Source organism: Delphinapterus leucas, chromosome 13, assembly GCF_059928025.1.
Source record: "Delphinapterus leucas isolate spDelLeu-1000000601 "Yukka" chromosome 13, BTC_Dleu_Yukka2, whole genome shotgun sequence".
Taxonomy (NCBI): domain Eukaryota; kingdom Metazoa; phylum Chordata; class Mammalia; order Artiodactyla; family Monodontidae; genus Delphinapterus; species Delphinapterus leucas.
In genome coordinates this window covers 9,378,717-9,391,050 of record NC_143141.1, presented here as the reverse complement: position 1 = coordinate 9,391,050, position 12,334 = coordinate 9,378,717, and the positions used below count along the sequence as shown (strand labels likewise).

The window sequence follows — 12,334 nt, the reverse complement described above, 5'->3', positions numbered from 1 at the left end:
CTTGTTCTTTCTTGTTTTCACCTTCACTGTTTATGAGCCCTTCTACCAGGGGGTTCTAGGATGGCAAAAACCATTTCGGTTGCCAAAGCGCTGTGGCTTACCATAAGGCATGGTATTTTCCCTCCACCTGCCATTTTCAAGCCACCACTAAGTTCTGCAGTATTGGGGTCCTAAAGAACTCTACGGGCCCTGGGTGTGGACATTAAGGACTGTTCTGGAAAGCATCCACATCTCCTTCCAACACAGACAACAAAACTAGAAGCTACAGTGGCAGCAAATGTTACATGGCTGGAAGTCACTGGGGGCATGGGGTGGGGTTTTTATTTTAGGAAATATTTGAAGGAGTGACGCCAGTCACGCGCACTGTCTTAGAGACAAGGGGCGAGTGAGGAGGGATTTCAAATGTGAAAATACTTACTACTAAAACATTGGGTAAGATATGAGTTGGATTTTTTAAAATAAAAATGTAAGTTGGCTTTTAATCAGTGGTTCTATATTACCCTTTCCTTGGATTTTAATTTCCAGGCTGCCATCACCAAAAACTTATTATTATTAGAAATAAATACGAATACTGGTTTAAAAAATTTATACTGGGACAGAAGGAGCTGAAGGCAAGGAAAGCAGTGGCCTTGTATAGATGAAAACTCTTCTTAAATTACATGTACAGGTGCTTAAAACTAACACCAGAGAAACCACAGTCGTTTTAAAAATGGTTCCAAAAATTCGATAACTGGACTGATATAACCCCAAATTCAGACTACAAGCTGCAATAAAATAATATCTCTCTTTAGTACTATTATTCAGTACCACGTTATTTTAAATAGTCTTGAAAACTATAACAAACTGAGATTTCGCGCTAAGCATTAATTTCCACTAAAGTTAAACACATTCAAAATCACCACCATGAACTCACCTGTAAAGGCTCACTGTGAGGATTGTGTATGTTTATTATAGGCGAGAAACTGCTATTCACAGGGACTCTGGCCCCAAGGAACGGCCTCAATCGGTATGGATTTGGAACTCCAATACCAAATACCTGATTCCAAGGAGGAAAAAAAATGCAATTTTAGTTGCTTTTAGAGTTTTAGAACATTTTTATAGTTATAATTGATTGATCCAGGGAAAACTGGTGAGGTTAACTTATGGAAAAAATCGTAACTCCCTTTAAAAGGAGCACACATGTAGTTTCTATACTTGTTTGGCTACCTATTTGATATACATAAAATTCTTGATACACATCAAGAATATATATATATATTCTTATATATATATATATATATATATATACAAATGCACATATATATACATTTGGAATGATTTCTATATTAGAAATGAAAATGAAAGGAGTCCTTCACGAGGTCATGGGATAGACAAAAGGAGGAAACAGGGAATTAAAAGATTTCCCTGTTCCAACCAACAGAAGATGGATGTAGGGCCCAGACAATCTCTTAAATACGAAGCACAGTCCCAGGTCATTCCTCCATAGGAATGTGGGCTGACCAAACAGGGTGAGCCAGTCATTCAATGACAACTATTTATTAAGTGCCTATGATGTGCTAGGTACAACCACAGGCACTGCTGAACAATTCAACAGTGAACGAGACAGATAATGTGCCTGCTCCTATGAAACTCACATCCTAATATTAGGGACAGCCTAGATAACAATAAAAAGGTTTAGAAAAATGGGTAATGTGATACAGAGTAACTGGGTGGAGCGAGGGTGGGAATATTCTTTAAGAGAGGGTGGATGGGGAAATGACGTGAACTGACGTCACCTGATAGATGAGAACAAGCCAACAGTGAAAGTGTATTCTGCAAGGGGAAGTACACAGGCAAAGGGCAGGAGGCAGGAAAGGGTGTGGCTTGTTTGGAGACAAAGAATAAGATGAGAACCATGGCCAAATGGGATGAGGTGGGAGAGCTCCACGGGAGTCAGATCCTTAGGGCCTTGTTGGCCTTGGTCAGAAGCTTTCACTTTGCTCTGAGAGCAATGGGAAAACATAAGGATTTACATGAGGAGCTGACTGGATCTGATTTATGCTCAGAGAATATCACTCTGGCTACAGAGTGAACAATGCACTGTAGGAGGGGCTGTGGAGGAGAGGAAGGGCAGTCAGGAGGCTCCTGTGTCGTCATCCAGTGAGAGGTGGGGATGGCCTGGGAGCAGTGGGGGTGAAGAGGAGAGAGGTAGACAGACTCAAGGTACATTTAAGAGAAAGACGTGGTGAAAGACTAGATGCGAAGAGGTGAAGACACCTGGCACTGAGGCTCACCTTGAGAACAACCTGATCATGACCCTCAGGTCACCCGTGGGCCACAAACACCTAGGTCAGTTGGGGGCACCACTGTAGGGCACAGGTCTTCATATTCTCATGGTGGTCTTTTTATTTACTCAACAAGTATATGCCAAGTGCTCTGTACAGCATGTCAAAGTTATTCATCTATACTGGCTTCAAAAGTATATACTGCCTATCAAACAACCATTAAAGACTTGTTCACCATAAATAAGCATAAGATATGATTCTTGACTAAAATGGAATGTTTACTCTGACACTAATTTCCAAAATACATGAAGTGTCCTGGGTAGTGGAGAAGAAATTTTCAAAAACAAAAGCATAAAAACTGTAAAGTAAGACACTAGCCAAGTAAGGATTTAAACAATTGAGTTCCATGGGCAATATAGCTCAGTGGTTAAGAGGATGGTCTTTGTAGTTATAAAGACATGGGTTTGAATCCCTGCTCAGTAACTTACTAGTAGCATAATTATTTAACCTTTCTCAACTTCACCTTACTCATCTAAAAAAGTGAGAATAACAGTATCTGTAATGCAGGCAGAAGTGCATGTAAAGTGTGTAGCACAGTGTCAAATAAGTAATTATTCTTAGTTATCTTGATATATAAAAATCTTGATTCACAAAACATTCACTTTCTTTAATAACCCAAACAATGACTGCACATAGAAAAGAGTGTATCAAAAATTTTAAACAATATAATTACCAAAGAAAAGCAGGCACATAAGTTTTGATCCTGAAACTATTACCACTTCGTAAGCATGCAAAAAGTAAAAAAAATCTAGAGTCACTGTGAAAATATTTTTAACTGTTCTTTTGCCGACCAATCTTACAGTAACACTTTAGCTGTAGCTTTAAGAGCATTTGTTTCACAGTCTGATGTGAACAGGGATATTCACAAACACAGCTCTAAGTATAAAAAATGCTCAGTATTATGTAACAACCTAAACGGGAAAAGAATTTGAAAGAGAATAGATACACGTATATGTATAACTAAGCCACTTTGCTGTACACCTGAAACTATTACAACACTGTTAATCAACTATACTCTAATATAAAATTAAAAGTTTAAAAAAAATTCTCTGAATCTAAACTCTTACCTTTTCCCTTATCCCCTGAATTTTTGAAAAGAGTTCCCAAAAGGTTGCCATATGACAGGATGAAGATGATAACTGTATTTTATAAATAAAGTTTTCATTCTGATTCTTACCTGGTAAGTGAATACCCCATGATTAGATGTATTAATAAATAAAGTATTTTCTACATTTCCTACTACTCTTGCAAGAAAAACTACATCAAATGATGTATTTCCTCCTGGAAGAATTTTCTGAAAAAGAAAAGCAATAAATAAAGTTAAATTAGTAACCCAAAAATCAGATCACGGTGACCACAATTAGATAGCTAAAGTTCTCGGGACTTCCCTGGTGGTCCAGTGGTTAAGAATCCTCCTGCCAATGCAGGGGATGCAGGTTCAATCCCTGGTCAGGGAAATAAGATCCCACATGCTGCAGGGCAACTAAGCCTGCGTACCGCAACTACTGGGCCTGTGTGCTCTAGAGCCTATGTGCCACAACTAGAGAGAAGCCCACGTGCTGCCCACGTGTGTGCCTCAACGAAAGATCCTGCGTGCTGCAACTAAGCCCCGACACAGCCAAAAAAAAAAGAAAAGATAGCTAAAGTCTTCTAAAACATCTTAGAATCATTTGCATAAACTAGCCTTTTCCTCCTAAAGGTTTAAGTTTTAAATTGGCCAAACTATTTTGCAATGGGAAAAAAAAGATGTCTTCATATTGGATGTCACATATCTTTGTCAATCATGAATCTAAAACCCTGTACAACAGATGGTTCCCTTGAATTCTGTTCATTCAACAATAACTAGGCTGGAATGAAGTACCTAATTACAGGCTCTTCCAACATCAGACGATCAAGGAGGAGCTGAGCTGAAGCCGAGCTTCTTATACAGATGTTCTACTCTACTACTGAGTAGCCACTTGTACTATCCGAATAAACAAATAAGCCCAGCCTCAACCTCTTGACCTCTGTCGTCCATTCACAAAGGGCACAAAATGTGCCAGCAACTTACATTAAAAAAGAAGGGAGCCTTGGTAATACATGCAGGAACTCCTTCCTGTTACCTTGTGTAGAGACTGAGAATGTCACGGTGGTTAGCAAACCAAATTCTATTACAACAAAACAATAGGGCTGCTTCATGAAGTTTGAGAGACTGCAAATGCAGTTCTGCCTGCAATGAAGCCTTAAAATGCATTTTAATACGTAAAGTCATTAACTTCTCTCATTCTGCCTCTGTGGCTAGAACTCTAAAATGCTCCCCAAATTATAGCTTAAAATACGTGGCACTGAGATGTCTGTCTTTACCTTTGGATGTAGAAAGCTGGGAATTTCTCCTGCATTATCAAAAAGAATAATCTGCAAAATCATAACTTTTCTTGAATGCATCACAGTTTGTGTATCAACTAGCCCCAAATTTAAGGAAAGACAAGCACCTTCGAGAAGAGATAGAATGTGAGTACCGGCTCACCCATGACAGAGAATGGGAAGAAGATGAGGCTAACGTACAAGACAGTAAAATGAATTCAGCTAAAATTTTTACACACTGCTAAATGCCGAGTGTGGGCTACAGAACTCTGGTGCATAGAATCCCTAGAAGCTATAGATGCTAGATGGAGGTCACACTTGAGCCAAAAAATCAGTAATAGGATACTGGTAAACAACACACTTCTAAATAACCCACTGGTCAAATAAGTAGTCACAAAGGAAATTATAAATTATTCTGAATCAATTGGAAATGAAAACACAACATATCAAAATTTAAAGCAATAATCTTTTTTTTAAATAGATCTTTATTGGAGTATAATTGCTTCACAATACTCTGTTAGTTTCTGTTGTACAACAAAGGAATCAGCCATATGCATACATATATTCCCATATCTCCTCTGTCTTGAGCCTCCCTCCCACCCTCCCTATCCCACCTCTCTAGGTCATCGCAAAGCAAGGAGCTGACCTCCCTGTGCTCTGCTGCTGTAAAGCAATACTTGGAAGGAAAATTACAGTATTACACGCTTATCTTGAAAAGAAATGTCTCAAATCAATAATCTATGTTTCCACCTTGAGAAACTAGAAAAAGAGTAAATTAAACCCAAAATAAGGAAAAGGAAAAATATTAGACAAGAGCTTAAAATAATGAAATAGAAAATGGAAAAATAGTGAAAAATCAGTAAAACCAAAACGGTCCATAAAACTGTTAAAACCCTAAATAGAATGACCAAAAGTAAAAAGGAGGAAGAGGAAAATATAAGAAACTGAAATGTGGACATCATAATACAACCTTTACACATACAAAGGATGATAAAGGAATATTACAAACAACTCTATGCCCATAAATTTAACAGCTAGAAGAAACAGACACATTCTTTGAAAAACAATCTGCTAAAGCCCATTTGAAACAAAATTGCCAGAACAGTCTTACAACCATTAAAAAACATTTAATTTGTAGTTAAAAAACCTTCCCACAAGGAAAAGCCCAAGCCCAGATGCTTTCACTGGTAGAATGGTAGAGTTCTAGACCAACCATTAAATAACACCTATCTACATAAGCTTTCAGCATACAGAAGAGAACACTTCCCACTTCATTTCATGAGTCTAGTATTGCCTTTATACCAAGACCAGACAAAGGTGTGACAAGAAAAGAAAACTACAAGCCAGCATCTCTCATGAATGTAGACATGCAATCATTTACAAAGTATCGGCAAACTGAATCCAGCCAACATAAAAAAAGATAACACATCATGATCAAGTGGTTTTTATCAGGACAATGAAATTCTAGCTCAACATTCAAAAATCAAACCAATGTAATTGATATTATCAACATACTAAAGAAGAAAAAATCCTTTCAGTAGGTGCATAAAATAATTTGACAAAATTCAGCATCCATTCATGATTAAAAATCTCAGTAAACTAAGTCAATAGAAGAGAACTTCCTCAACCATATAAAGAGCATCTACAAAAGACCTAGAGATACCAGATTTAATGGTGAATGACTGAATGCTACCCTCCCCCACCCCCAATGTGGAACAAGGCAAGGATGTCCTCTCTCATGACGGCTATTCAACATTGTATTGGAAGTACTTGCCAGTACAATGAGACAAGAAAAATAAATAGAAAGCATATACATTAGAAAGGAAGAAAGGTCTGTTTTTAATCACAGACAACATGGCTGCCTATATAAAAATTCCCAAAAATAAACTTCAAAAATGCTCATAAGAGCTAATAAGAGTTTAATGAAGTTGCAGGAATCAAGGTCAATATACAATAATCAATTGTATTTCCCTATCTTAGCAATAAACACTGGAATTCTAATTTTTAAAAAAGTATCATTTACAATAACACGCACACACAAAAATATAAATCTAATAATATGCAAGTTCTGTGAGTAGAAAATGACAAAGCACTGCTTAAAGTAATAAAAGAAGACTTAAAAAAAATGGAGAGATATACTGTGTTCATAGATCGGAAGATAATATTGTTCAGATGTTAATTCTCCCCCAATTGATTTATGTATCCACCGTAACTGCAATAAAAATTTCAGCCTAAGGAGAAACTAAATACAATGTGAAATAAGATCCTAGAACAGAAAAAGTACATTGATAGAAAACTGTTAAAATTCAAGTTTTCAGTTAACAGTACTTTACAAATGTTAATTTCCTGGTTTTGATAATTATACTATGATTATACGATATAAGAAGTTAGCATTAGGAGAAACTGGGTGAGGAATACAAGATTATCTGTACTTAGTTATCTATATAAGATTAATTCAAAAAAATGTTAAAAAAAATCTTAGCAAGGGGTTTAAAAAAAAGAAATTGACAGGCTGATTCTAAAATTCAGATGGCAAGAAAAGGGAATAAGAAGAGCAAAACCATTTTAAAAAAGGAAAACGAAACTGAAGGGTTCACACTGCAATTCCAGGAACTACTAAAAACCTAGTGTAATCAAGGCAGTGTGGTTATTGGTGAAAGGGTTGACATATTAGATATCTATTAGATACACATTAGAACATAACGGGAAGTCTAAAAAAACAGGTCCACATATTCAATGTCAACTGACTTTGACAAAACGCAGCGGTATTTCAATGAGAAAGGATAGTCTTTTTAACCAACTGTACAGTAACGACTGTGTATACATATGCAAAACAAAACAAAATAACTCTTGATCTATATGTCACGCCATAAACAAACATTAACTCAAAAAGGATCACAGACCTAAATGTAAAATCTGAAACTATTAAACTTCAGGAATAAAAATTGGAGAAAATCTTTGTGAATTCAGTTTAGGCGAATAGTTCTTAGCCACAAGTCCAAAAGCATAGCCCATAAAAGAAAAATTTGATAAGCTGGACTTCGTGGAAATTAAAAACTTCTGTTATTTGAAAGATTTTATAAAGAGGATGAAAAGACATGCTACAGACTAGAAGAAAAGATCTGCAAATCACATATATGATAAGGAAACTTGTTGTACTCCTTGGAAGTATTTAGTGAAGTTTTAAAGGAAATAAGTTGATTTGCAGCATTACATTTAGTAGTTATGTGCTTCTTTGAGAATGCCAGATGTGGCTGTCTTCAGTCTATTACATGGACAAACATACATTAGTACAAAGATTTCTTTGAAAACAGATTTCAGTATTTGTTGAAAGCTGTTAAAAGCATTATATCCTGGGAGAAAAAAGAGCCTGGATACAAGAGTACAGGTTCTCTTTGATAGTTCCTAATATCCAATCAACTCTTTATAACTTAAAGACTGGAATACTTTAAGAAGATGCTGAGATACACAGAACAAATCTTTTCTTTCTTTCTTTTTTTTTTAATAACAGGGAACATCTACTCCCAAATGACAATTAACAATGTAACAAAACAGTGATGAAACAGAACAATAAACTCAGGCTCAGGAATGTAATCTTCCCATAAGAATTCATCAGATTTGCTACAATTCATCCTTTTGTTCCCTCTGGTACAACAAACTTCCTAAATAAAATAAATTTAGTTTGATTAAAAAAAAAAAGAAAACAGTAGGAAAAAGTAATGAAGACGACACAAGGTGTGCTAACTTTAGTTTTAAATTATCTGCAGCGAAGTCTCACATATTTGTACCATAGATCAGAGTCCCTGGCCTTTTGCTCCCTTGGTGATCTCACCCAGGTCCATGGATTCACATCTTCTATTTCGAGTCTAGTCCTTTCCCTCATACACCAGACTTCAATTGCCTACTTGGCACCCCCAGCTGGACGTCTAGGAGACATGCCAAATCTAACACGTCCAAAACTGAACTACTGACCACACTCCCGAAACCTACTCCACCCTCAGCCTTTTCCGTCTCAGCTGATGGCAACTCTGTCTTCCTAGCTGCTCAGGACAAAAACTCTGGAGTCCACCTTGACTATTCTCTTTCTCTCAATCCCACCTCAGAAAATCCTATTCCTATCTTGAAAATATATCCCCAATGCAGCTTTCTTCACTTCTTCACTCTGCTCAGAGTAATCTTGCCCTGAGTCCTGCAACAGCCAAGGTAACTAGTGTCCCCGATTCTCCCCTTACCCTTCTTCAGTCTATTTCTGATAAACAATGATCCTTAGAAAACATAAGCTATCATTCATTCCTCTGCTCAGAATCCGTGATGGCCTCCCATTTCAATCAGGATAAGAGCCCAAATCCTTACCACAGCTTCTAAGACCCTTCACAGTCTGTCCCTTCCCACCACCCCCCTTTACTTCTGCTCTCACCCTTGCTCACTCTGGTCTAGCTACACTGTCCTCTTTGCACACCAGTTGTGTTTCCACATTGGAGACCTTGCTGCCTGAACGCTCTGTCTGGAATGTTCTTCCATACATTCCATTTCCCTCCCTACAGTCTTCTCCCTTACCTCCGTCAAGTCTGTTCAAATGTCACCCTCTGAATGAAGCCTACTCTGACCATCCTGTTTAAAACTGGGGGAGTGATGTCAGCATCCTGCTGGTGTAAGACATTCCTCCTTTTTGTCCTCCTTTTAAAACAACGGGTTAGACATCCATCGACAAACAGAAGTGCCTCTGTGGGACTTGGGGAATACAGCACCACACGCCTGAGGATCTGGGAGCTGTCTTGCCCGCCTGTGCATCTGGAAACAGGCCGTGGGACAAATGAACCTGCCCCAACCCCTCTCACTGCAGCTGGGAAAAAAACCTAGAGACTGCTGACCTGGGCAGATACTGATGGACAAGAGATAATGTGCAGAAGTCTACCTTTCCCAAGGAGATATTCCAGCATGCCACTGGAGGGAAAAAAAAAAAAAAAAGAGTTTGGTTGCAGTGGAGATAGTAAGAGGAATTTTCCCAGGGCCAACTCCCCCACCCATGCTAAGGCAACAGTGCATGGGATGGTGACCTCTCCTGGGCGGGGGGGAGGGGGTGGGGGGAGGAGAGCACCCTGAGCGAGTGAGTGCCCAACTCCTCCGGCTGTGCAGGATGTGGCTGGGAATCCTGTTTCTCTCCACTAGCACCCAGAGTACTGAGGTGGAACTTCCATAACTGGGGGAGGTAGGAGATCAGGAAAGAGGCAGATAAAAATATCAAAGGGCATTAAAGGTAGGCAGTTCCTGCTGACTGTGCTCAGGACTGCAGCAGGAAGTTCATCCAGGAGTCTCTGGAGTATCTCACTGGAGGATCTCCCCACCAGGTCTGCAGGCACCCCCAATGCCCCAAGAGCTAAATCCACACCTCCCCCAACTCTGCAGACGGCTCCTTGTATGCACTCCCAAGTTAGCAAGAGCAAGGCCGGTACATGGACTGCTATCAGAAGAACATACCAGGATGTGTGCGCAAGGGAGAAAGCACAAACTTGAGCTATAGCACCACCACCTTCTGAAAAACCCTAGACATATAACAGCACCAATGAACAGTACACCCCACTTGAAGGCAACTAGTAAAGATTTAAGGAGGTGTGACTGCTACTTCAAATGTAAAAGCAGCAACACAAAATTGTAAGAAATGTGAAAAATCAAAGAAACATATCATCACCAAAAGAACAGTAATTCAACAACTGAGCTCAAAGTTACAGAATTTTGTGGTCTAGGTGATAAAAGATTTAAAATAGCTGTTTTTTTTTTTTTGCGGTACACAGGCCTCTCACTGTTGTGGCCTCTCCCGCTGCAGAGCACAGGCTCCGACACACAGGCTCAGCGGCCATGGCTCACAGGCCCAGCCGCTCCGTGGCATGTGGGATCTTCCCGGACCGGGGCACGAACCCGTGTCCCCTGCATCGGCAGGCGAACTCTCAACCACTGCGCCACCAGGGAAGCCCCAAAATAGCTGTTTTGAAGAAACTCAACAAGCTACAAGAAAACCCAGAAAGATAATCCAACAAAATCTCAAAAACATACACGATCAGGCTTCCATGGTGGCACAGTGGTTAAGAATACGCCTGCCAATGCAGGGGACATGGGTTTGAGCCCTGGCCTAGGAAGATCCCACGTGTCGTGGACCAACTAAACCTGTGCACCACAACTACTGAGCCTGTGCTCTAGAGCCCATGAGCCACAACTAATGAGCCCACGTGCCACAACTACTGAAGCCTGCGCACCTAGAGCCCATGCTCCGCAATGAGAGAAGCCACTGCAATGAGAGGCCCGCGCACGGCAACGAAGAGTAGCCCCTGCTCACCGCAACTAGAGAAAGCTCCACAGCAACAACGAAGCAACGAAGACCCAACGCAGCCAAAAACAAATAAATAAAATAAGTAAATTTAAAAAAATACATGATCAAAATGAGATATTTACCAAAGAGAAAGAAATCACAAAAAAGAACCAAACAGAAATTCTAGAGCTAAAGATTTCAATGAATGAAATGAAAAATGCAATGGAGAGCATCTGCAGTAGGTTAGATAAAATGGAAAACAGAATAAGTGAGCTAGAGGGCAGGAATTTTGAAATAACACAGCACAGAACAAAGAAAAAAAGAATGAAAAAGAGTGAAGAAAGCCTATGTGATCTATGGAGTTCCATCAAAAAATATTAGAATAATCAGAGCTCCAGAAGAGAAGGGAAAGGGGGCAGAAAATTTATTTAAAGAAATAATAGCTGAGCACTTCCCAAACCTGGAGAGAGACTTGGACATCCAAGTTCACAAAGCTAAGAGATTACCCTATTATCTAAAGCAGAAAGCCTTTCACCAAGATGTATTATAATGAATGTGTCAAAAATCAAAGAAAAAGAGAGAATCCTAAAAGGAGTCAGAGAAAAAAAGATTGTAACCTACAAAGAAAACACATTAGGCAATCAGCAATTTCTCAGCAGAGACCCTACTGGCAAGGAGACAGTGGAATGACAAATCAAAGTGTTGAAAAAAACCTGCCAGCCAAAAATACTCTATTCAGCAAAGTTATACTTCAGATATGAAGGATTTCTCCCAGACAAACAAAAACTGAGGAATTTCATCACCCCTACACCTGCCTTGCAAGAAATGCTGAAAAGAGTTCTTCAAGCTGAAATCAAAAGATGCTAATCAGCAACAGGAAAACATACATAAGTACACAACACTCTAGTAAAGGTAAACGCACAGTCAGACAGAGAAAACTTAATTCTGTGATAGGACGGTGTGTTAACCACTTAACTACGGTATAAAGTTTAAGGAGAAGATTATTAAAAATAATTACAGTGACTATAATTTGTTAATGAATACACAATATAAAAAGAGGTAAATAATGACACCAAAACACATTAAAGGGAGGGAGTAAAAGGGTAACACCTTTGCATGACATCAAAATTAAGTTGCTATCAATGTAAAATGGACCATTTTATCTAACGATATTTTATGTAAGCCTCATGGTACCAAAAAGCAAAAACCTAGAGTAGATTCACAGAAGGTAAAGAAAGGGGAAACAGAATATAACACCGTGGAAAATCAACAATTTACAAAGGCAGGCAGAAACAGAGGGGAAAGGAAACAATGGAAATATAAAATAAACAGAAAGCAATTAATGAGATGGCACTGGGAAGTC

The 12,334-nt window shown here is 38.9% G+C and overlaps 1 protein-coding gene across 11 annotated transcripts in view; it reads right to left on the bottom strand.

Annotated features, from left to right (window-relative positions):
* Nucleotides 1-12,334, bottom strand: part of TMEM131 (transmembrane protein 131) — a 221,942-nt gene that overhangs the window by 77,585 nt on the left and 132,023 nt on the right. For 8 of the 11 annotated variants that reach the window (XM_089922708.1, XM_089922712.1, XM_089922710.1 and 5 more), the window contains 2 exons: nucleotides 3,502-3,618; nucleotides 914-1,036 (listed from right to left, as the gene is read on the bottom strand). The exons of 2 other annotated variants lie outside the window; for them this stretch is intronic. In XM_089922708.1, coding sequence (XP_089778834.1) covers nucleotides 914-1,036; nucleotides 3,502-3,618 — 240 coding nt within the window. The remainder of the gene's footprint in view (nucleotides 1-913; nucleotides 1,037-3,501; nucleotides 3,619-12,334) is intronic. One more of the 11 variants, XM_089922707.1, reaches the window with a different exon arrangement.